Source organism: Ischnura elegans, chromosome 5, assembly GCF_921293095.1.
Source record: "Ischnura elegans chromosome 5, ioIscEleg1.1, whole genome shotgun sequence".
Taxonomy (NCBI): domain Eukaryota; kingdom Metazoa; phylum Arthropoda; class Insecta; order Odonata; family Coenagrionidae; genus Ischnura; species Ischnura elegans.
In genome coordinates this window covers 35,209,819-35,235,759 of record NC_060250.1, presented here as the reverse complement: position 1 = coordinate 35,235,759, position 25,941 = coordinate 35,209,819, and the positions used below count along the sequence as shown (strand labels likewise).

The following is a 25,941-nucleotide window of genomic DNA, read 5'->3' as shown; positions in this document are numbered from 1 at the left end:
ACAATTCACACAACAACATCAACCTCTCTACACGACATCTCGGTGTACAAAAAAATCCCTTAAGTTCAGATTACATGATTGCCAATCTACAATCATCAAACATCAGGGTAGAAAACTTCAGAAGATATTGCTACGCTTTTTATCCTAAATCATTATGAAATATCAGTCCTAAAATACCGCGCACAGAACTGTGTACATTTAGATAAATGGAATGAACGGCGATTTCTCCGATATCTTCTCCAATAATTTTACTTTTTGTCGTCGCTTTCCACAATTTTTGTATGCATTTAGATATTGACACGTGATAAAACATTGCGGTGGGAAGTAGTGGACCTGAAAATAAAACTCGTCTGACGCCGGTGGTGTCACTATTCGTGGCCCGGAAAAAGAATCAACTGGTGTGAGATGAAGTGGAAAAAGTTAACGATCTTCGAAACTTGCTCCACTGTGGCTTGTGCAAATTCATTTTCGGGTCTCCAAGAGGAGATTGGTTTCCGTGAACGCTTCATCTTTCTTTTTGGACATACCCGTATTGTATTCATGGGCGCGGTCCCTATTACGTAACTTTCTCCTCTTCTAACAACCACCAACCACCGATGAATGTGAGTAAAATTGACCTAAGCAATTAAATGGGCCAAAAATTCGCTGACTGAAATATTTACACCTACATACTACCACGAAAGCCGCATCAATAGGCGTCTGGCGGGGGTTGTTAGGGCACCAGCCGTACATATGAGGGGCTGAGCAGCTAAGGGGTACAAGTGATTTTTTTCTCAACAGAGTTAGGTAAAGTTAATTGCTAGAATAACTGCACGAAAACTTGGTTGCCAAGGGATACTAGTGAGTCTCTTTTCTGAGCTGACATCGAGTGGAAAAATCAAATGCACTACTAAACACTTAATTGATCTCGTTTGTTTTCTATACCTAATTTCTGCACCTAAATCTGTTTAGAAAACAAAATCACTTGTACTCCTTGGTTTCTCAACCCCTCATATAAAAAGGAGATGCTATAACGAAGTTCCGGCCAACATTTATTTAAGTTCTCAATAGTTCGAGGGAAAAATGAATTCCCTAACCGAACCGTTCGATAAAAAATATATCTCTTGAATTATCGCTTCTGTCTGACCTGGAAATGCAGTAAGCAAAAAAACCTGAAAAGAAGCTTGAGTGAGAGATATTCCTCCCAGCGTAATTTATGGGAAATTACGTAAAAATCGACCACAAAGAGTAAAAATATTTACTGGAAGAGATATCGGAGTAATCGCCATTCATTCGGCTTGTTTAAATGTAGTAGAGTTCTCGCGATAATTTAGGATTGACACTTCAAAATTATTTTGGATACCAAACGTAGCATCTTCCTAGGTTTGCCACCCTGGTGTTTGGTGATTGTAGTTTGGCAATCATGTAGTCGGAAATTTTGGGATTGTTTTGTAGATCGCAATGTGTGAGAGTAGATGGGCTATATAGTGAGGTTGTAATATGAAAGATACGTGTCGCTAAGGAAAGATATCCATTCTGAATCGCTCGATAGTAAGCCTGGCTCGCTACCTCAGAGCCACCAGCGGCTCCCAGCCTAATTCGTTTAGTATCTATGTAAAGCTTTCTATTCGCCCGTGGTAGTTTTTGACGATTCGCGCAGCATTACTTTGTATTTTTTTTAAGTTCACGGATTAAATCTTTCGGCACCGGACCCCATATGCTCGCTGCATATTCTAGGTGTGGACGGAGGAGTACGAAATAGCATCTCTCTTTTACTTCCTCATCCGATAAATATTCCTACGACACGATTGTCGAATCCTAGCTTCTTCAGGTGCCATTGATTACAGAACATTCTAATCTTCAGAAAGTCATAAATTTAGTTCCACGCTATTCATTTACTCACTTTTTCACAATAAATTTTAGCTATGACGCGAATTAGTCTTACAGCTCTCGAAATGGACAATTTATCGGTTTCGTTTAGTGAATCCAATTGATAACAAAAATATGAAATTTGATGAAAATATAACTGATTTATTTGCCGCTAAAAATAATTATAAACGTACGACGATATAGATTAAATACGAAGGAAAAAATTGAGGTTAGAGGACAAAAAAAAACGGTTGAGTGAGAGGTTTTGCTTCCAGCGTAATTTGCGGTAAATTATGTAAACCGAGGTCATGAAGTCCGTTCAACTGTGAAACAGAGATTTAAGAGCTACGACGAGATTAAGGCTAGCTAATCAAAACAATATAAATTTCAACCCCTCTAATTCGCCAACAAAAGTCACATATCCTCTGTTAGGTAAAAAATATGAAAAGTTTATCCTTCAAAAGATGGGAAAAAAATACATCTAATATTGCCACTTTCGTAAATAAAACGACGATATTTTCCGTTTTGCGTTAACTACGGTTGGCTACCGGATTGAAGTTTAAAATCACATTCTCTTCTCATACCGAACAGCGTATTACCGTAGAATATGACAATCGTGAAAACTTTTCGAGTCTTGTAATGACGATTTTAAGTGACTACCAGTTTTCAACAAATTTTTTACCGTTGAAGTACCACGAATCTTATTCACGATTAATACAGATAAATTTTTCTCCATGCGACTCATAATAGCAATCAAAATGCATATTCTATAGCGCAAACCCTTGTTCCGATTTTTTTAAATTACTCACGGTCTTAAGGCGAGCTTGGTAAGGAAAATAAATTCCTAACTATCCTCGCACTCATTAAGGAGTACGTAGAGATCGTCATCTCGGAAATGTAGGTAAATAAAGTTTACAATCCTAAAATTCCTAGCAAGTCGCAATTTGATATGTTCGTTTAATTTAGAAATGTAGCTGACTAACTTGATGGAATAGCAGAAAGTACAACCCCCAGCTAGGATTCCTATATAAATAAGTTTTACAGCCCGAAACTCCTCCCAAATCGCAATTCGATTCTACTATTTCATTGAGGAATGTTGATGACCAACTTTATATAGCCGCATAGTGAACCACCCTCTGCCAGACCTCCCGTAGGTGGCTTGAAGTGTAATTGATGTATGTATATATCCATAACAAGCCATGCAAGTAGCAGACGGCTCTCCCAACGTCCATGCGTGCTCGAACTTGAGCAAAGTCCTTACCTGTATGTTGCCACCACCAAGCACGGGCTTCATCTCCTCCTCGTAGTTCTTGGATCCGTTGCCCTTCATGGCTGCTCAGGATAAGCGGATCGGACGATGAAGATCTCTCGCGGATGCCGCTTGCGATGGACCCTGGGCGATGTCCTCCTCTCCCAAGGGTTGTCTCGCCTGTGCGTAGAGTTACGGCTGCTGCGTGATCTCTTTCTTGCTTCCCTACGAAGCGCGCGCTTCCGTAATCAGTGGACGCGCGTGCAGGCTCTGCGAGTCGCGCTTGATTGCCTCCCGACCCTTCCCTACGCTCACGTAGTCTGATAGCGCGGCGATATCGGCGTGTGGTTCGCTTCGGTGGATAACCTAGGAGGCGCGGGCCGACTTTTGGGAGCCGTCTTGTTGGAAAATGTCCCTCAAGCCCGGGGGACTAAGAGTTTTGCCAGCCTCAAAAGGAGTTGGGACTGCACCGGGTGTGAACTAGCGTCAAATTAACTCAATGTCGCCTATCAGTGGTTTGGGAATTTAGTATAATCGCCGCGGATTTGAGGCACTGTTATTACAATGTAAGATAACTTCTGCGCGGTGACTCTTTGAACTCCCGAGTAATAGGGAATTATCCTCTTGGGGAAATTGGCGAAAAGGGTGGTCGTGGGATGGGATTTAATGCGGTGATTTTCCTCGGGCGATTAGAGATGTGTTCGCTCGGGAATAAAATATATAAATTGAGCCCGTGCCAGCGGTGGCTATTCTTTTTGTGGATTCCACGAGAGCGTTGGCCGCTGCAGAAGCGAATATTTGCGTGGGCGTTTTGTTTCTTTTTTATTTTTTAGCCTACTTGTTCTTGTGGCGATCGAGAAAGAGCCCGGATTGGCTCCTCGAGCGAGATTGGGGGAAGGGAGAAAAGGCTTTCACGGGTGAAAATAAACGTGGGAGAGAGTGAGTGTGCGTGGGGATAATTTTTCTTTCACGCTCCCCTCCTCGTTAAAAATGGGAGTGGTGGCGTTGGGACTCGTAGTAAAGGGGAAAGGAATGGTGTTGTGGATCAGTGGGAGATGTATTCCTCCTCGCACGGGGAGATGTATTCCGAATTTTCTTTCTTTCTCTTCCTATTAGTAGGGTTTCTCTTCAAAAGCCCTCGCTAGTTTTTTTTCCTTGGACCAATGCCTCGTACGGTAAACGAAGGAAGACCTTCGGATGCGAGAGAAAGAGAAAAAGAGAAGGTTTTGGGTTTCACTTTTTTTCTCGGGGATGGAGTTGGAATGACCCGCGGAATTTCTTCAACGCGACGGTCTCTTGGAGGAAGGTTTTTGGGTTTCAGGGAAGAATAGGATGAGGTGGTGAAGATTGGTCTTTGGTCTTTGGAACTCGGATAAGAGTGATGGTAGATGAGATGGACTTTTCCTTGTCCGAGGAGGAGAAAAAATTATTTTTTTTTGCGACTCTGCCAAAGAATTTTAGTGCTGTCTCGTGAAAGAATCCGAAGGTTGCTAGATACGGCGAGGGATAAGTGAGTTCAGCGACACCACTGTTTAACGACCACGGCGAATTCGCGAAAAACGGCTGAGAGCTTAAGAAATAAGCGAGCCCGAGGAGAAAATTTGTGTTCGAAAAGAAAAGAAATGGTTCGGTTTACCCTTTCCCTTTCCTCCCTGTCAGCCTTTCCCCGCGAACGTCTATTTTCCCTCCACACTTCTTTTTTATTTCTTCCTCTTGTTCTGTTTTCGTTCCGCTGGCGTCTATTGGTGTGTTCGAGTTGTGCCTGCGTGAATATGAGAGCGCTCCAAAAAGATTGGGAGCTTAGGTTTTCACTCAAACCCCTTCCACACCACTCGCGAAAGAGAGAAAAAGGGTGTCTTGGTCCTTTTTTTTCTCTCCCTAACTCTCCGACTCAGCGGAGCTGCCTCGAGCGAGAGAGTGTGCCAGTTCGACTTTGAATGAGCCAAGAAGAAGAGGCGGAAAAACCGTGGACAACTTAGGGACGAGATTCTCCTCTCCAGTGAGCACTCCTCACACCGTGAACTCTACGATCTTTCTTTGGAATAATTTTCCAAATATCTGAACTGGAATAGTAATGCGTTGAAAGTGCCGTTTTTTTGGACTCCTGAACTCCTCCCCGGGAATAATACAGGATAATACTCGTTATTTTGACTGGGGACCAATCGGACCTCCAAAAAGTTGATAGATTTTCTGTGTCCTGCTAAGCAGCTTAACTGACTTTGGTGATGTGTAGAGTTATGCTGTTCAACACCGTAGGTCTTCTGAATATCTTGGAGATTACAGCGCGAGAACGTCTAGGATCTTCCCAAAATTACAGCAAGGACTGCTGAGGAGAGTACTGGGCAAAAGTAATTCTGTGGGTGAAGTTAAAAGGGATATCACTTTCAAACGGAGGGATCCGAAGATATCCGTATCAAGAAGAGCACAGGAAAGAGCTGTTGGATTCTCAGCGACCTCACTGGGTGAGTGATGGAGGCGTGGTCCTGTTTGTTACGCACGTTGAAAATAAAAGTGAATCTGGATTGCTTGAAAAAAATTAACCGACGAAAATGAACTTGTGTTTTTTTATGTGGATGTGAACAAAACTAACCTTCCAGTGAGTGGAGACCTGGATGCCTGATCCTTATGAAAACTTTCCCGTCGAGTAGGAAGACTTCGGCGGCGACACAAAATTCTTATTGACAACTCTGGAAACTGGAACAAAAAGAACCGTCTTCGCTGAGAACGAGGAGAATTTCTTTGAGAAATGTTTCCCTCAAATTTTTTTAAACAGAACAGAATGGGAAAAACGCTTTAAAATGCTTTATTTGCTTTACAATCCAAACTACAGGAGTTTTATTTTTGGCTTCTTTTACTCCCGGGGGAAATGCAATTACAGTGCACGGATCTTCCGCCGAGATAAGGCACTTCCTGTCCTTGTGTCACACTTCCCTCACAAATGCGGCGAATCCAAGCGAGTCCGGAAGAGATCGACACTTCACCCAGTGAGCAAGGAGGAGAAACGGATATGAAGGAACTGTCTCACTTTGTTTCTCGGCTGTTTTGTTTTCGAACACTGCCGAATCCTCCACGTAGTGTTTCTCCGCTGCGAAATTCGGTTTGCTCGCGATCAACGATGCCACCGTCTATCCTGTTCGCCCGTTGTTGTTCTGAGTACTTCGTGATACCGTTTATTTCAAGGCTACTTTCACCACGAAACGCTGATAAGGCCAACAAGGAAAAGCGAGAAAGACCGGCCGGTTCCGGAAGATTGTAAAAATTTAAGTTTGAGATGGGAAAATTAAGAAATAATTTTGATTAAAAAGTGTTTCGGAATTTTTTGTCGCTTACGAGAGCGAGAAAGTGCGTTGAATTACTTCAAGAAAAACAATGGTTTCTACTGATAGAACGTCTTGAATTACCGTAGAAGATCTACTCAAGGGCTCGCTTATATCAAGTTTCTAAAAGAATCCACAAAAGAAAGGGCAAATAAATGGTCGAGGAAGATAAAACCTCCACTTTATCGCACAACCACAGGTCACGGCCGGAATGTTGTGGGAATTCGCTAATGTCCTCTCGATCCTCTACAAATTCCAAACCTCACTTGAGATACCTATTTCTTTTTATGCTCCTCTGGGTATTCACCGGGATAATACACACGTAATAAAGTCTCTGTTTACTTTTTCGTCGGACTCCTGAATGAGTGTCTCTGCTATAGCGGCACAGGAGCACAAAAAGGTAAATTATCACACGTGTTTCGAAGTGGACGGACGGGAAAATTGCGTCCTAAGTTTTTTCAACAAATCTATCGATTTTTTTTACGCGGGCCGGAGGTGGTTGAGGGGACCTAACTGCGTATCAGTTTCCCGAAAAAAAAAATCGGCGGATATCCCGCTATTCTTTTCCGGGAAAAATAGCAAAAATATATCTCTTCGTCTTCGATAGCAAACAACTTGAACAGCGCGCTTCCCTATGCGTTTCAGCACGACGGGAGGATATCTCTTTCTGGTTTTTCTTCTGGCTTCTCTCCTCTGCGGCTTTCTCCTTCGTCTTGGTGAAATAAAAAAAGATAATCTTTGTGTATCTCTCTCTGGTAGACTTCGGGAGCGAGCGGTCTTCCGAAAAAGACTTCCTGTTCTCACCAAGTTTGCGCCGGCACTGAAGTCTCTCTCCTCGTGTTGCCCCAACTCCCCTTACTCACAACTTCTGCCCCTCCCCTCCTACTTCCCCTACTCCCCCCCCCTTCCCCTCCACAACCCACTGTCGTCGCCCCCCCCTCTCTCCCCCTTCCCATCGCCGAGAGTCCCCCTCCCCCAGAATGCATAACCCATCCAGACCCTCGCGCGCCACTACCCCCGCGGTGTGTGCGACTGCCTTCCCCATGCTCTATCTTCGTTCCCGCCTTCGTGCACGCTGGCACGAAAACGTAACTCTCCCCCCCCCCTCACCGTGCTGCAAATATCCATTTGCTAAAACAGGGGTGGGCACTAGGGCTTTGGTGAAAAGCTCATCCCCCGCCCCTAGGCATACTACTGCAAATTCCATGTTCAACCTTATGAATCTATTTGATTAGAAAAAAAAATGCTATATTTTTGCTGGTATCATTCCTAAACTGCAAATATCAATTTCCTAAAACAGGGGTGGGCACTAAGGCTTTGGTAAAAGCTCATCCCCCGCCCCTAGGCATACTGCTGCAAGTTCTATGTTCAACCTTATGAATCTATTTGATTAGAAAAAATTGCTATATTTTTGCTGGTATCATTCCTAAACTGCAAATATCCACGGGTGGATACCAGGGCTTAGGTGAAAACCTCAACCCCCGCCCTTAGCAATGCTGCTTTTAGTTCTATGTTCCTTAATAATCTTTCGAATCTATTTGATTTAAAAAAATTGCTATATTTTTGCTGGTATAATTCCTAAAATGCAAATATCCATGGGTGGATACTAGGGCTTGCTGGAAAACCTCAACCCCTTTCCTTAGCAATACTCCTGAAAGTTCTATTTCCCATTATAACTGTTCGGATCTATTTCACTACAAAAATTGCTATATTTGTGCTGGTATTATTCCTAAGCTGCAAATATCCATTTGCTAGAGCAAGGGTGGGAGCTAAGGCTTAGATGAAAACCTCAACCCCCGCCCGTATCCCACTATTGCAATTTCTATGTTCCATTATAGCCGTTCGAATCTATTTGATCGCAAAAAAAGATATATTTTTGGTGGTATTATTCCTAAACTGCAAATATCCATTTGCTAGGGGAGGACTGAGTACTAGGGCTTAGGTGAAAACCTCAACCCCCGTCCTGATGCGTGCTCCTGCAATTTCTATATTCTATTACAAACGTTCGATGTCTTGGAGATATTATGGATTTTTATTATCATAGATAAAGGATTAATAGTTATCCTCAAGACACCAAGGGGCATGGTAAAAAACACTATAAAAGAAATACAATCATTGCCATATAGAACGAAGAGACAGAATGGAACGAAGGCTACTGCTTCCAAGCCCGAGGATTGCATAACTTATTGGAGGATGATATTTTTCAAGAGAGGCTTACTAGGCCAAAATTCGAAATATCAAAACTAATGAGATATTATGACAAGGTCAAATATCAAAGGTCTTTCTTAAAAGCGCATTTCTTTTCTTATGAATTCCTTCCTTCATATTGAAAATTTTGAATGCGTAATTATTTTTAAAGACCTTTTTTTTCGTAACTTTTCATTCATTCGCACGGAAATACAGTCATCAATTTTTTTCCGTCTTTGTTTCAACTGTCAGCAGAATTATGAGATTACTGCGTTCTGAAAGTGCAGTTGTTTCACCTTGGTCGAGATTACGAAACTGCAATCTAATCAAAAAACTGGCCTGTGGTTCTTTTTGCGTCGGAGTTTTACGGGAAGACTTTTTATTTTTTTTTTTTCGAACCCAGGTCATCTCCCTCGCTCAAAAGCTTGCTTCCAGTCTTTAAAAGCTCAGCATTTCACCGCCTTTCGCTGTTTAGTTACTCTTTTCTTTTTTCGTTTCTATGCAGGGTGGAGAATAATTATGCCACGATATTATAACCCTGGATAATAGGGTACCTAGTTTCCTTCATCAAAGAAAACGGCATTGAATGCGATTCGTCACCCACCATTACTGTATTCATAATATACAAATTATTTGGTTTTATAAATCCCAGTTTAAACGAATGTTAATGGTCAATTTTCACCGCATTTGAAAAATGGCCAGATTGGCGCCTATGCGATGCCACTTCACGTGACGTCACGTCCACGTTACGGCACTTCCATTGCTGTTGATCTAACTTAAAATGGAGATAACATCATTGAAATAAGTTTCATTATGACTATGAGCATAAAATTTATCTACTCGTGGATATATTGAAATATATTTTGTATGCCTCTTAAAAAAACACTGAAAATTGCCTTATGAGGCCGATACTTGTAGAGTCGTAAATATATTATATGAATATATAATATAATAGGAAACCACACTATTCTCTGGACAACTCTTGACTTCGAATTCTTTGCCTACATTTGCCTTTCTCTTTGACCAGTGAATTCTGCAACAGGGCAAACTCGCGGCCAATCAGAGCGCTTTGTTCAAAGTTTCTGTCGTTTAAAAATGGTACTTTTCCGACCTAAACGTCATCAGTAATTATAGCTCCTACTGGCATCAGCTGTCAGGGTTAAAATTTCGTGACATAATTTTTCTCCGCCGTGTATGTTTAATCATGCTTTAAACTTTAATATCTGAACTCTGCAATGCATTGCTCGGCGATGTAATAGAGTAGGTAACTTATGAGATGATCCCTATCTATTGGGACACAAAAATGTTTCATTTGGTATTATGTGATGCAATAGTTTATTCAACCCTCATGCCTCTGAACTAGACAGTAATAGATGAAGCCATATGAAATGCAGTTTATTATGTGTTTTATTGAAAAATTACATCATCGCATCAGTTTTCTATGCGATACAAACCTATTGTCATTATGAAGTTTAGTAAAGTTTGCAATTTCACATAAATTTTATATTTTTTTAACATTTCATTAAGGTATGTCGATTCCATGACGTCACGCTCGAGACAACAAATTAAACCTATTATCACATGATGTAGAGCGGTAATATTGGATTTGAATGCCTACGGGTCGTTGATTTGTTGTCATGAAATGATGAAATACGATGTTGTGTACGCCATGTTGTGCAATGCGCGTTGCAAAGTAAGTTTTGCAATCAAAAATTCTGATGTCCTCAGTGTACGGAAGTTTGAATCGTACACACAAGGCTCGTTTCGCTCCGAAAACTCCGTTGCGAGCGCCGCAGCGGCCAAGGTGTGAATCACTGAGAGAGAGAGAGAGAGAGAGAGGCTAAGGCGGCTAAGGGCGTCGTGGAGGGAAAAGAGAGCTTGAATGGGATTTGTGAATGTGCGTGAGGAAGGAGAGAAGGGAGGGAGGGGTTGGTCGTTGCTGGAATACAGTGGAGGGGGAAGGGGGTTGAGGGAGGGAAGAGTTGGGGGTGTGAGGGAATGGTAGGGGAAGGGTGTAAGTGGGATGGGGTAGGGAAGGAGAGGGATGTTTTGTTACATAGCAGCTATGCACGTGAAGTGCTGTTTCTGGGATGAAAGAAGGAAAGTAGTAATCATAACTTCAGTTATAAGAATTATTGCTTAGGGAAAACTTGTTAGCCCTTGATATCGTTGTACACGTGCACTTGCCACTTGCTGCTATTATTTTTCTTGAGTTTTCAAAGAGTCTCTGTTTATTATCACAAAAAAACATGACCGCACGATTTTGTTCGTATGACCGCTTGCATTATTCGTAATTCTCTCAGAATATGATCGTTTATTGCGCCATAAGTTGAACTCAAATCCTTTGAAATAATGAAATGGGTATTTTACGGGCACTCCAAAATGGCTCTTAATCTTTGAATTTGAATATAATAGTTGCTTCATATCCTTCAGAAAATCATCACTCATCCAGAATGGCAATAGATTTCCATGGCGTAGTTTTTATCACGCAGGTGCATAATTTTTTTCACGTTTCCACTCAAAATTTTGTTTGCATACCGTGAATCTACGCACCATTGGTGAAACTCAGTAAAGATAACAAATTATTTTTACAACCCAGTGAATAGCTTACTTTTACCTTTAAATTATTATCTGATAAGCTTGTTTAAACGAAGAAATGGAAGCATTGGCGAAAAAGTTTGGGTACGATAGGAAAAGCATTGGGTTGCGGAATGACAACCTCAGGAATGTAATTGATAACTAGGTTTTCGGTGTCAATACTTCATCAAAGTGGCGATTAAATGGTTCTTCAGAGTTTTTTTTTGGCTCTAACTTCAGCGATTGTAAGGAATAGGGTGGTTTCCTATAATTTTTTTATTGCCTAAATCGAAAGATGATTACTCCTGGAGTACGTATTTCACGCTTTTAGATTTTTAAATGACGATATCTATTTTTCGCGATTAAATGAAAAGTTAAAAATTTCAAGTGCGCGGAAACGCGACGCGTAAGTAGGAATGATGGGAAAAAGTCCGTGCGACGCATTTCTGGTTCCCCCTCCATTTGTGAGGTGACCTTGAGGCGAGGCTTAACGGTGATACGTCGCAGGCTGCTAGCGGGTAGCTGAGTACCTTGCTGGCTGGTAGCGCTTGGCTTAAAAAAGGTTTATTAATACCTTATCAAACGAAGAAAACTTTCCGACCTTAGCCAGTTTTAATAGGTGATTATTAAGACATGTTTCCCTGAGCTCTGTGCCTCATGCATGCATTGGTAACCTCAGACGATGTATAACTCCTATCCTCTCGTGTAGAAACTAGGTCCCTGTGACGTCACGTGGAGTGGAATCGCATGGGCGCCAATCTGGCCTTTTTCAAATGAGGATAAAATTTGACCCTTGCCATTTGCCTAAACCGGTATTTCAAAAACCAAATAATTTGTGTATTATGAATACACTAATGGTGGGTAACGAATCGCAATCAATGCCTTTCGTTTTCTTTGATGAAGGAAACTACCCTATTGTCTGTAATCTGAATCATAGAGATTTTAGTTTGTTTTTTTTTTACGAAGACCATGGAACGACATTGTAGCTTCAAGTTGTTTCAATTTACGATGGGACTCTTCACAGAGTCAAGGACGAGGATAGTGGGAAAGGCTGAGCTAGCCGGGACCCAAGGCCCGACCGGAGGGCATCAGAGCAGTTGCACGACATTTCGAATTGGTGATGGGAAAGACGTGGATGATTATTATTTCATCGCAGAACATATGAGCACAATAGGCTTCTTCATTCCATTACAATCCTTGTCGTGATTGAATTTCATGGCGATATTAATCCATCTCAATTTGTGTTTAGAAGATTGGCAAGGCGATCAATTGTTGCCCTTAACTACTGCGGCCAGCACAGCCGCACGATCAAAGGAGTGGATAATACAAGGCTCGCGGATATTACCATTGTGGCCTACAGATTTTTCACCATGCGTCGTCAGCTGAGTTTTTTCCCAGGGATGATAGGCTGCTTTAAAAATTTAGGTTGCCAAACTCCAACGACCTTGCTAAAGGTTTTTTTTTCAGTGTGAGGCTTTCACCCCGCATCGTCAAATCTTTCACCTTCTTACATTAGAAGTTCATAGATGGGGATATTATAGACAGCCCTCTGCCCGGCAAATAAATTTAACATCTCGTGAGTGCTGTAAAAATAAATATTCATAAGTTTGGTTACTGAGAGCTTGTACTTGGCCAAATATTATCATCGCTACTTTGACACATCTATTCTAAATGCGCTCAGCCATTAGGATTTGAAATTCAACAGTGCGTTGTTTACCGAATCAAATGCATGGTATTTTCTGTTTGTGAAATTATTAACTTACTATTGATACTCGCTGAACCAGTGGGCTGATATTTTCACGGAGTTGCATGGGCAGTCTACTTTTTTCTGAAAACTACTTAATAATTATTTGACTATAGTATTACTCCTGTAGGATGAATTTTGAGGTGGTGTATTTAAATATGAAATGAATGAGAAGTTACATTATTACTCCAATAGAACTTCCATTTAAGAAACGCCTCTTGGGAAAACTATCTACAGTGACCTCTGTCTTAAGCTGATTGAGTTTGAGTGCAAATTGCGTCATCTGCGTACATTAGAATATTTTTATTATCGGTATGAATTATTGTTGGGAATTTGGAAAGTGGAATCATCAAATCAAAATATAAGTAAATAAATTTATATAACAGTCAAATTATGAAATCATCATGAAGTCATGTGTTGTATAATCCGACATCTATGACTCCACTTCATTATCGGCTGCACGCGGCTGATCGTGAGCCCACTGCAAAACTGTTTGTGCCGGTTTGTGGGCGTAGTTAAACCCTTTTAAATGTGAATCTGCCGAAAACTCTTCGATTAGGCCTCTAACGCTGAATTTTCACCTTATTAGACATGGGCTCAGGTGCTTGTGTAACTAAACCATGTGTAGAAGTCGCCACGAAGCTTATGAGGCGGCAATGCTTTTAAGGAAGGGGTATTTGAACGATTATCAGGCGCTGCTTCCGTTGCGATAAACGTGCAAAGAAGAGATAACTATGTTGCTGATAAAGGAGGGCATATGGCATTTAGACGGAGACTAGGAGGTGAAGAAAATGGCGTGTTGGAAGGAAGGATGCTTTCAGGAGGAGGCCAATGAGCCTCAATGGTATGAAGTTTTTGAAAGTGCTTGGCGGGTGAAGGAACCTAAAATAGTCGATATCCTCATAGTCAGAGCATAGTATACAAAAATCCTCTATTTGAAATGAATGATGCTGTTCTAGTTTGCTTCTGAGCTGCGTAGCTCTTTAAAAGGAACAGCACTAATGGCGCTAATGCCCCCTAAATCTATCTCCTTACCATAAATGTTCATGCTTTAGAAGTTTTCAATCCTCTGAACCTTTAGAAGCAATTTAAGTGCGAAAATAATCCTTTTCATTCCGCAAAATTATCGAAAAGTGAAAAAATATGATATATGAGGGGGGGCTTCCCCCAAAATACTAGGTGATAGGGGATAAACGGAGATCATATTCGGATTCTGGAGGTCATTTTACATTAGAATCAGCAGGAATGGTATCAGGGCCGATTTTCATGCCGCCCAGTGTAGCGGGGACAAGTGGCGGATGCATACGGGGGCTCAAGGGGCGTGCACCCCCCCTTGCGGGGCAGCCCACATTACCTAACATTGCCGAACCACAATTTTAGCTTTTTTATATCACAAGATCGTATTGTATTGAATATGCGTGTCACAAGTGTCAATAAAACTTTCATAAACTTCGCATGTGACTCAATTATTTTTCATTGCTACAAAAGTAAAGGTATCTTTTGCGCCAACCCCCTTGAGTTTTTTCTGTATCCGCCAATCCGCAGGGACACGCTAACAAATTTGCATGTAGGCCTTGTCATGCAGTAAAACAGAAAATATTATCGAATGGCTGTAACGAAGGGATCACTTAACTGGTATGAAACAATTTCTGTGTCGGTTTGCGAGGTCGGGAGAATTGCCGCAGTGACAACCCTCAACATCTCAGTTTCTCAAACGAAGCAACATTAGCGAGGCCTCCACAACCCTCGCAAAGCATCCCTCGAGTTGAGTGAGTGCTTACAAGGGTTTCCGGTTGAAAGGCTTAGGTTGGTCACTGCTGCAAACTATCCCGTTCCAGAAAACCAACGCAATATTTGTTTCAAACCTGTGACGTGATCCCTACGCTCCAGCCATTGGATACCTACTATTTTCTGTTTCTCGATTTAGGCCGTAGAGCTCACCTTATCTTGTCAAATAATAACTTTATTATTTTATTCTACTTCTACTACTATTAACTATACTCTACTACTGTTTACTACTACTACTACTTTAGGTCACTACTACTACAGCATTAGCTCCATTAGTGCTGTTCCTTTTAAAGAGCTACGTAGCTCAGAAGCAAACTAGAACAGCATCATTCATTTCAAATGCAGGATTTTTGTATACTATGCCCTTACCATGAGGATTTCGACTATCTTAGGTTACTATAGTAGTAGGTTAGGTCACTATAGTAGTAGGTTAGGTCACTATAGTAGTAGTATATAATAGTAGAGTATACTACGTTAAAAGTATACTTTACACTCTGCTACTATGTATCTACTAATACTACTTTACTACTATATACTAATACTACTTTATACTCTACTACTATACACTACTACTACTATTCTTTATACTCTTTTATTCAACATGACGAGTACCCGCGAAAGTTTTAACGAAGACTCACCTTACCTGTTCCTTCTTATGCAGCTCTGTCTATTTTTCTGGGAATTGAAAACAGTTTTGCAAGTTGATTAAAATGCGACCGAAGTAGGAACAGAAATCAACCATCTATGGGATGGAATTGGGCCTCCTCTATGCATCCCCCTTGGCTTGTCTCATTAAATGCTCATCAGTCCATACCACCTTGTCCGGTATAGTCCTCAAATTTCCACATAGAAGAATGACGCTTCGGTAACAAAACTGGTTAAAGCGCTCGACCGGACATCGGGAGTTCCGTGTCCGAATCCCGGTCAAGGCGGACGATATTTTTTTCTGTGGATTCTTCAACAATTTCTGTATTGCGGGTGATTCCATATAGGTATCACCGTGGCTAATTCCGTTATACTTAAATTATGGTGGCTGAATCGAGAGTAATTATTAATGCCTATTATCTTGTGAAAGTCAAGGCATTAAGATAGCATATCTCGCACTAGATAAAGATTATCCTACCGAAGAAAAGTCGTTAATAGTAGTAAAAATTAAAGTTGAAACATGGTTAGACATTATAGCAATCTTCTGAGGACTGAGCGGTGTCATGTACGTAGGAAATTAGTGGAATACTTAGCAACTTATCACCCTCGTTAAGATATTTTATCCCATATAGATTTAGCTTGTTTTACTTTAAAAATTTAATTTTTTCTGCATCTATATCCTCTTATTACCCATCAAGCACCCTACAGAGGTGTTTGGCAAGGGGAGAACAATCACCAACATGCACCAGAGGATTAAAATTTACTCCAACGAACATGCACCACCCAACATGTATGCTACACAAAACACATAAGCTAACAACATAAGTGTTTAATCTATATCCTACTAATCAGGGATGGCAAGTGAAACGAAAGTCAAAACCCGTAAAATTTCAAAAGTTTCGTTCCCGGAAACGAAATGCAGAAACGAAACTAAATGGATATAAATCCGGGGATCTATACTCAGGATCGAAACGAAATCGGAGTCAAAATTACTTCGCGTCGAAACTAAACTAAAACTCTGGAACAAAACGAAACGCAGATAATGTCTGGGACCGGAGGGACCTCGTGCTTCACCTACGAACAGTTTAGTTTTCGACCCACACACCGAGTACGAAGTATGGCTAAATAAAGTAGAGGTTCGACCTACCGGCATTAGATGCAGGGGGCAGTCATATTTGTGCCACTCACAGGAGAACGGTGAACGCAAACTGACAATTCGATTTTTAAGCTCAATGTTTTGACCTCTCTACGTGTAGGTCACATGTAATGGGGTGAAACTACTCTCTCTTTTCCCCCTCCACTCGACTTCTGGGATCGAAACGTAACCATGAGCAGCGGAGCTTCGATTAATTTAGTTTCGTTTCCGGGAGTAAAGTTTCGCCCCGGGTCGAAACAAAACTCCTTGGTGATTTTATTTCGTGCATGAGCGAAACTAAATCCTGGCCTCGTATTATCGTTTCGCTCAAGGTCCCTGCCATCCCTGCTACTGGTGAGGGAAATCTGCCTATGAAGCAAGAACATGCTAAACATGCTGTTAGATATGCTAGGAAAATTCGCAAACATACATTAAGGAATACATACGTAGTAAGCTACACTTCCTGTCAACTAACCTATTGCTAAATCCTAAGGCTGCCGTCAGTCTCCTATCGATCGCGGAAAAAAGGCATTCTCAATTTATTTCCTCTTGAGTCTCTACATATTATTTTATTTTTCTTTATGAACTCATTCTTTTTATCGCCAGCGTATAATGATAATTTAGTTCTCAGAATTTCCGCTATGTCATGTATTTGTCGGTCGTCTTTTCCATTTCCCTGTCTTCTCTCGTCCTGGGGAAATGGGATCAATGGTCCAGGAGCTATGAAAGCACCAAATCTGACTATGCTGTTTGAATTCCTATGAAGACTTCGTCGAGATAAAATTTATTCTCTCCATCAAAACTAAACCCACTGCTCATTATAGGCATGCCGTAGAAGAAAAACATCGTTCTAGATTAAGAATCATATCTTAAAAACGTTTAAGTAGTTTGCATAAGAATTATAATTTAAAACTATTTTGCGTTGCGTTTCTTAATTTCTTAATTTTTTTATGAAAAAGCTGTGTTACATGAATTCTTCACAAAAATTTCTTAGATAGGTGTTACGGAAAATCGGAAGGGCGCACATTATGAATTTGATGTTATAACATTCCCTACTCGAGAGAAAACATTAATTTAAAGCAATTACGGCTAGAAAATATGTGTTGTATGTCTGACTCTCCGTTTGAAATGAAACTTACTAGAATAGAAAACTTAAGAAATTGATGGCGGATGTACAAATGTAAAATTATCAAACATTTAGGAACTGAATGTAAACGGTGTCTTGAGCTTGGAGTATCTCCAGCTATCCAATATTTGATGAGTGGCTGCTGGTTATGATAATAATTTTGGGACTGGATATCTAGCTAGTTTGTAGATACCGAAAATTCGACCCTTAAAAGCCATTTGGGGACTTGTTATTGATTTTTCTCTTGGATTCTTCATTTCATCATCAATCACCTCTATTTTGACGTGCATTTTATCCTAACAGCCGTGCAGGGATAGAATGCTATTGATTTCAACTAATGGACTTGGATGGTGGGTGGGTTGAATTTGAGATACTTGTCTAGTGGAAAACAAGAGATGCTCACGTGAGCGTTTTTCCTTTGGCAGCAACGACGAGAGCCAAAATGAGCACTTGTCCGTACCATTTCTCAGGCATAGCCATTCTTCGTAGAAATTGGTCATCGGCCAGATAGCTCGCCTTGAAAATAAAGGGATGGTGCACTTGAAGATGATGATCTTACGATGAGGGTCTAACGCAGGGGTCGGCAACCTTTTGAGAGCCAAAAGTTATGCAACCAACAGCGCAGGTACATTTCCGATGGTGTTGTAATTTGACTACCACTAATGTATTTATAATAGAGGCGCTCTATCCTTTTTCTCCTTCCTAAATGCATGGTTTTCATCCTGTTTACAATATTTTTTTTTAGTTTTGAAAATTAAATAATGTAAATATTTTTTTTTGCGCATGGAATTGCAAGGCCGTAATTTGACATCGAACGGTTGTGGACCCCTGGCCTTATCTAATCATTTTAAAAAATGGTGCACTTATTTATTGACAATTTCAAAAAAATCAAACCAATATTGCGTTATACTTACTCAATTATAAGGTTTATGTAAAGCAATTTTATCATTGTGCAAGGGCCCAGCTAGGAATTAAGGCTACAGGGGGTTTTTGGCGCAAATAATACTGGGGAGTCTGGTGGTATGGAATAACTGCCAGGGTACGCGGGAGGTGAGGGGGCACTCCGCCAGAAAAAAATTTAAGGTAAATGGATCGAAATGGTTAGTTTTACGGCCTTCTGAGGGATATTTTATTAATCCTCACACTATTCTAATGGTAATATTAATCCAATTAAGTAAAATGGATTTAACTTAAAAATTTCTCCGAGCTCTGGGGGGGGGGGGGGGGGCTGTTTTAATACCCCCTTTTTACCCCACAGGCATTGTGGAAGTCGCGGTACAAGGTACCTTGTTTCTACTCGTAAGTATTCAATCCAATCATGCCCAAAGTCGAGTCGACTCTCTTTGGAACCTGATGCATTAGAATTGGAGTCGATCAATATTTCTAATTGATGCCAACTAGCTGGCCTTTCACCGAGAATAAATAGTCAAATAAAATTTAGTTTACTATGTTGTTAATTAATTTTGTGCGCCCGAAATTACATGAAAAATATTGTTAGCATTCACTCTGATAACTACATTTGTAATGATACGGTAGGGTTAATATAATTATATTATATTAACCCTGCCGTATAACTTAATACATCGCCAACTTACCCTAGTGATCCTAGTGTTCAAACCACCAGGGTGGGTTTTGAATCGTCCAGGGCATGGATGTTTTCGTTTGTCTTCCAAGGGAAATGTTTGACAGCATGAAAACTTACGGCTTTATAAGAATCGTGAATGAATAAATAGCATAATTATATCAAAAATTTTCATCTAGCTACAGAGCCCGTATTTTCAACAACGTAGAATATTTGAAAAGCTACAGCTCGCTTCAATTTAAGTAAGGCATTCATTTTCGTGGAGCACTCCGTCTTTTTCTCAGCCTGAGGTCACAGGATGTTAATTTCAAGGGACGTGAGCGTAATTAGCCAATCTCATGGTTAGAGAATATGTTACATGGTGAAATACCCTTGATGTATTGAAAATATATTATTTCACAAGGGTATTAAAACACTTAACGTCATTAAGGCTTTCAAGGCTCTAGTAAGGTAAGTGCAACTAGTCTTTGAATAGTTTCTAGCTCTTAATACCGCCAACCCATCCACACCTCACTACATAAGCCTCTTCCCTTTCTGAGCCTTGAGGAAAACATTTTGTTCGTCAAAGTGTTATAAGTGAACTCTTTGTTCAGTGAGCAAACGCCCTTAATTAGTGTTTGGAAGGAAATTTCTTAGCTTTTCTACAAAAACACACACTTTATTGCCGACTAGTCTCGGTTACACTGTACCATTTTCAAGACTATCAGTCTTGAAAAGTCAGTCTTGATAGTCTTGAAAATGGTACAGTGTAACCGAAACTAGTCGGCAATAAAGTGTGTGTTTTTGTAGAAAAGCTAAGAAATTTCCTTCCAAACATTAAATATGGAATTCTACAAAGTAAAGGCCTCAACAATTCAGTGCCCTTAATTAGTTTTATGGAAATAAAATAATAAATTACGTGAACTAAATTCGTAACTCTTCTTTTTTAATACGTACATACTTCTAGGAGATGTGAATTTTTATATATTCAAGCGCCTAATTGTAACTGCTATTCCAAGATATTGAATTATTAAAGCAGACTAGTTTTAGAGATGAAATATTGAAATTGGAGGATACATAGCATAATCAGAATATAATTGTAATTTGACTAAATCTGAGCATTATTTAAGTTTATTATTAAAATGCTAACTAGGCATATGCTGACTACGCAAATGCCGACCGGATCTATATATGGTACACTTCACCTCCTAATTAGGATTTATTCTCGATACAGTGAATGATTTGCATCTCTATGCCCCGAGAGGCAATTACACCTTGAACGTTACACCGAAAAAAGTAGCCTCACGCCACTTGCTATTTAGTCTTTCAATACAACAATCGCCCAAGGCTCATCCCGGAAATCAGGTCACGATTGCCGATTGCTATATTAAAAGTCGTCGGCATCCTTTGAATCAGATATCATTTCTAACATTCACTATAGCTGGTGTAGTACGGCAGAGTGTACTTGTAAAGAGTTATGTTGCACAAAACTATTAGCTGCTTATAAAAATTTGATTTGACCATGAAGATCGAAGAAATGACCTCGATCAGTCTTGGAAATGTGTTTGATAGTCGAAAGCGTAGAAAGTAATTATAACACCGCCACCCCTTGACCTAAATGCCTTATGCCTCCTGCATTTCCTGTTTTATTGGCATGTAGGTATTACGTCGTATGCGTTTCTTATTATTAAAAGTATTCTTCCATTTAAGGTAGACTTACATGGAGGATTTTGCGTAGTTTCCTCTCCTCGTGCACCATGTCTAGCACTCCATCGTGCGTACATTCGTATGCATTTACGCTTACATGTTTATTTTTATTCTGTAAATGTGCCATAATCTCTGGACAAAAATCCTAAGCTCTCCAATCAACTCTATTATTAGCTAATCTTTTCACTTTAAAATGCACTTAAAAATTAAAAAAATCCCAATAAAGGTACGTATTATCCTAGTATATTCAGTGAGTGTGATTTAGTAAAGTGTATTGCCTAGTTGCTGTTGTTGTTCTAAATTTTTGTCGGGCCAAATTTTTCAATGCTTTACTACATTACTATCAACCGGTTTATAATTTTTTTGTTCTCAAACTCTGACTTTTTACCTCATATCACAGGTTAGCAAAACATTACTTGTGCATGAAAAAATTCCTTGTCAACATTAATATTAACTTAGCGACGAGCAAATGAAGAAGAGGCTTCATTACCCAAGAATTCATCCACCATGCACTCTCCCAGTCCTTATGGACAGAATAATCCTTCCTTTGACTATTCATACTTTCCTCACAAAATCACCGAAATGGCATTTATCATCACTGGTCAACTATCCATAGATTGGTTTGACGCAGCTCTCCATTCAATTCTCCCATCAGCTAATCTTTTCGCACCTACGCATTTCTTCTCTTTCACATCCTCCTTTGCCTTTTCCATATGTTTTGTTCGAGGTCTTCCTTTTCTGTTCTTGTCGTCTACAATTCCCACGACGATTGTCTTCATCTGGTCATCATGTCTCAAGATGTGGCCTATAAATTTGTTCCGTCTTCTTATTAAGGTTTTCATGAGACTTCTCTTCTCTCCTACTCTTCTTAGGACTCCCTCGTTACTAACTCGGTCGATCCATTTGATCATTATCATTCCTCTTTAGCGCCACATTTCGAAGGAATTTACCATAGATTTCTCCGCGGCTTGCACTGTTCATGCCTTCCTTCTGTAGAGAAGGGTTTATGTATTGAAAATATTTCTAGGATCAGCTACTCATCTGAACTTCTGGAATGTTAGACGTTGGAAACATATAATTTCATCTTGTTACGTCACAAATCAGCAAGCCGTGCAATGGCTTTGTAATGATTCTAGGGAGAAATTTGCAGTTTCTGTGTCCCACGCCCATTGGCGTGATCCTAATTTTCCACGTGTTCCAGCATTCAAATCGTTGCTCCTTGATATAACATAGTGGCCAAATTCGTTATAGGTCCAAATAATTTGGAATACTTCAAATTTGCTTCTTATTACAACCCATCCAGTAAAGAATCAACCGGTTTTTCTATTACTACTTTAGTAAATATATAAAAAATCTTGTTTAAGAAGGGTGTTGTACTATTTAGCCTAATTTTTGTCATCTGGTTTGCTGTGAATCATTGCTCGTTAGTAAATAAAATATCCTTCAGGATTCAGCGTTCACTTAATGCCCTCATTATGTTTTCAATCTTCTCATATTCGGGTTACAATAAGCCCTCTCAGTTTTTGCTGGCATCTTGAATTTCAATTATGCATCGAGAATATTACAACTACTAGTATTACTACTTGGTCATAGTGATCCATCGTTTTCTTTAATTTTCTTAAAAAAATTCTCTGAATAATAAATTAGACACTCGTGAATGGGTGGGAAAATGTATTTATCTATAAATATCAGTTTAAGCTAAACCTTTATGCTACTAGAGTGGTTCTAATTAAATAAATTACAGACACGCAACTGTAATCAAACTCTCTTTTTTCTGTCCATCTAATCCTTTGTCTTATCTAATGATAAACCCAGACTATTTGCGGCTTGAAAGTTTTGCCGGACGTGCTCTTATTGGGATTGACGAACGGGAATATAATCCCAGTACTTCCTTTCCAATCGAGTTGATGTTATAAAGCTATTAGGAGAATCAGTTTATTGCTTGTAACTTAAGCCATGAGAGCCAGTTTTTCTTGTGCATTTAAAGCAATTTTGGATCCGGGAATACCTTGAAGGCATTCCGTTTGACTTACCTTGAAAAATCGTCCCGATTATCCTAACTGCCCATTGCTGAATATTAATTTTTTTTTTAATATTCAGCCATTGGAAAATAGGTCTAACTAGCATGTAATTTTAGAGCAGGTAGATTGCATATGTTAATAAATCGTCCTCGTGTTTATTGGAGTATACCGCCGGTGCATGCATGTGTCTCTGCAAAAATGTGTTGTCCTAAAGTTAAGCCCTGCTCACCGGTGTCTCAAAATTAACAGTCACTTCTAGCGTATTATCAAGTATCATGGTGTGATTTTCCTTGTCCCTGACAGTGATGGAGTTTGCTGAAGTTCTTTGGATGCTGATTGACCGGACAAAGCCACCAATACCACCAATAGGCAGCATCCTTTTCCAGTGGAGTTTATCAGATAGAGCTAATATTTGCGCTGAGGTGGCGCCTGTGAAGCATTTAGGGAAAATGGACTCCTTGCGTTGCGAATCAAATCGACAAAACAAGTTTGTTTTCGATGGAAATTCGTGAGTGGCTGGGATATAGTTAGCAGCTTTGATCGCATCCTATGAACTGCGCATGATTTACACTTAGCGTTGGTTGAAATGGACGGTAACCATGGGATCTAAGTTAGTGGTCAATATTTATTTTGTTATTCGTGTAGAAAATTTTGAAACAGTTATTTATCGTCGGTGGAATATTTCGGCTAACCGCCTGCTAAAGTGTGCTGTGGTTTACGATGCGCCTATTATAATGGTGTAATCCTAGAAATTTATCACCCTCGAAATAAATTATCATTATTACTGGTTATCTGGTAGTTATCTTATGTCAATTAATGCGGCACTGCGAAGCAAGTCATTTGGTCAATAGTTGTTATTAGTTGATATTTAGCGTGTTAAAATGTAGAAAATTAATGCTTGGGAAGTGCTAGAAAATGTATTACGTTGCACGTTTTGGAATCAATTGTAATCTATCATACAAAGAATAATAATAATTTGTCTAATGCTAACCGGCTTCCCCAATTACCAGCATTTTTATAATGTTGATGAAACACACTTAAAACCACCCGTGCCCTGATTGCCGAGGCGGGACTCCAACCCGCGACTTCGGTTTGTTGTTGAAATTAAGTATGCAATGAATGATTTATTGTATTTCTACTTGTGGTTATTTCTACTTTCATGCATTTTGTTTAAACATTCCAAAATGGCGTCTGTGAGACGCGGCGTGACAAATAATGTTCCAAAATGTGGCGCGACTGATGGAATGTTTAAGGGAGTAGGACTTATTATGAATTGAATAGGGAAGTCCATATAAGGAGGGGAGACTGCCAGAATACTAATTAAATTCTCAATAGGAACCTACCTTAACTACCTCGTTACTGGCGTATTGTATACAACGCATCGACGTTTTATTTTTTTACTGATTTTCTAATTGTAAGTTTAATATCGTTGTTGCAACTAATTAAGTTCTTCCTGACAGCTAACAGCATCATACAGAAACGCATAAATCGCTAATGTTGTTAGTTAACAGAAAAATTGACCAGAAAAATGAAATTCAGATAAAAAATAATGACAAATTTCCCGGGACTGAGGAGGTTAATCGGTAGAATACTATAATAATAATAACAACAAGTTAATACATACCAAGACCCCATACTATGAATACCACCCCGAAACAGTGCTTGAAATCAGCGCATTTAAAAGTGACTACGATTTGCATATCTAAACAGATAAAACTATAGTTAATAATAGACCACGGATAATGTTGATTGACACGAAATATAGAACTTGTAACATAGTTGTTATTGCTGTGCCACTGTCGCATAACATCGAAAAGACAATAGCTAGAAAAATAAATAAGTACCAAGAATTTGCAATTGAAATAAAAAGAATATGGAACAGGTTTATGTAGCTCCAATTGTCAAAACAGCTACCGGTATCATCCCAAAACATATACAAAACAGTTTCAAAATACTCAACCTTCATCCAAATACATACATCAAATTGCAAAAGGCTGTAATAATTTCAACCTGTCATATCACGAGAAAATTTCTCAACGCAATTCAATAGTAAAGAGTTACCTTGGTGAGAACCTGTCCTCTTTACACTAAAACAACTCAGTGAAAACTGAAGAAAATGTAAAGGAAAAAAAAATAATAAAACTGTTAAAAAAAATGAAAAAAATTACGAAAAACTAAGGAAATAATTATGAAAACAAACAAAAGGCATGAAAATGTTACAGAAAATCAAATAATTGTGAAAATTCAATAAAAATTGTGTCTTTTTAACTTCAAATGTTTTGGGCCAATCAGGGCCATTCGCGACTTCCGATGTCGGCTAGGTTTAGTTCTTTTAATTTTAGTGTGCTTTTGCTAGCATTCAGTAGAAGCCTGTCTTTCCCATTCTCCTTCACTAACCCTGGAAATGTTCCGCTGGTCCCTATACTCTTGTGTTGTCATTTTTTAATAAAACAATACACTTAATCATAAAAGTGAAAACGTCTAAGTGGGAATGAAAATGAGTTCGTGAATGACTCTGAGGACTGGTGCCGTCGGCGCAGCTAGACTTCCAGGTTGTCCTCCGCGTAGATTTTATCTTCGTTACGACAGTCGAAGGACAAGTGGAAGGCAAGAATGGAAAAGGAGACCAGTAAGAGCGAACCTTTGTGCGAACCCGTGCTCTTTACACTAAAACAGCTCAGTGAAAACGGATGAAATTTTAAATGAAAAATAATAATTATTATTTTTATTATGTATTCCCACTTATCTTTTACGATAGCAAATTTCCAAAAATTATCGCCTCATACTGTAAAATCGATCCCCTCCCACTCTTTGTGGATGGTTTACGCCGATGGGGGCTCCCCCTGGGTGGGTGGCTCGAAAGATGAGAATACTTACATTAGCATGGCTTCAGGCCAAAAGAAATTCCTCCTCTCACTGCCTTTTCCATCCCTCCTGGTTCCCACATCCTGCCTTTTTTCCTCTCTCTCTCTTCCACCTCACGAGTGTACTGCTTCGTTTATTTATCCATCCCCCCAGGACCGAGGTGCGGATCAT

At 39.8% G+C, this 25,941-nt stretch overlaps 2 protein-coding genes across 2 annotated transcripts in view; one reads left to right on the top strand and one right to left on the bottom strand.

Annotated features, from left to right (window-relative positions):
* LOC124158706 (proton-coupled amino acid transporter-like protein pathetic) overlaps positions 1-3,178 on the bottom strand; it is a 182,015-nt gene extending 178,837 nt beyond the window's left edge. The window contains exon 1 of the mRNA XM_046533948.1: positions 3,110-3,178. Coding sequence (XP_046389904.1) covers positions 3,110-3,178 — 69 coding nt within the window. The remainder of the gene's footprint in view (positions 1-3,109) is intronic.
* Positions 3,179-5,495: 2,317 nt separating this feature from the next.
* The window catches only part of LOC124158705 (proton-coupled amino acid transporter-like protein CG1139), a 192,468-nt gene continuing 172,022 nt past the window's right edge, over positions 5,496-25,941 (top strand). Inside the window, exon 1 of the mRNA XM_046533947.1 lies at positions 5,496-5,559. The gene's annotated coding sequence lies outside the window, so the exon portion shown is untranslated. The remainder of the gene's footprint in view (positions 5,560-25,941) is intronic.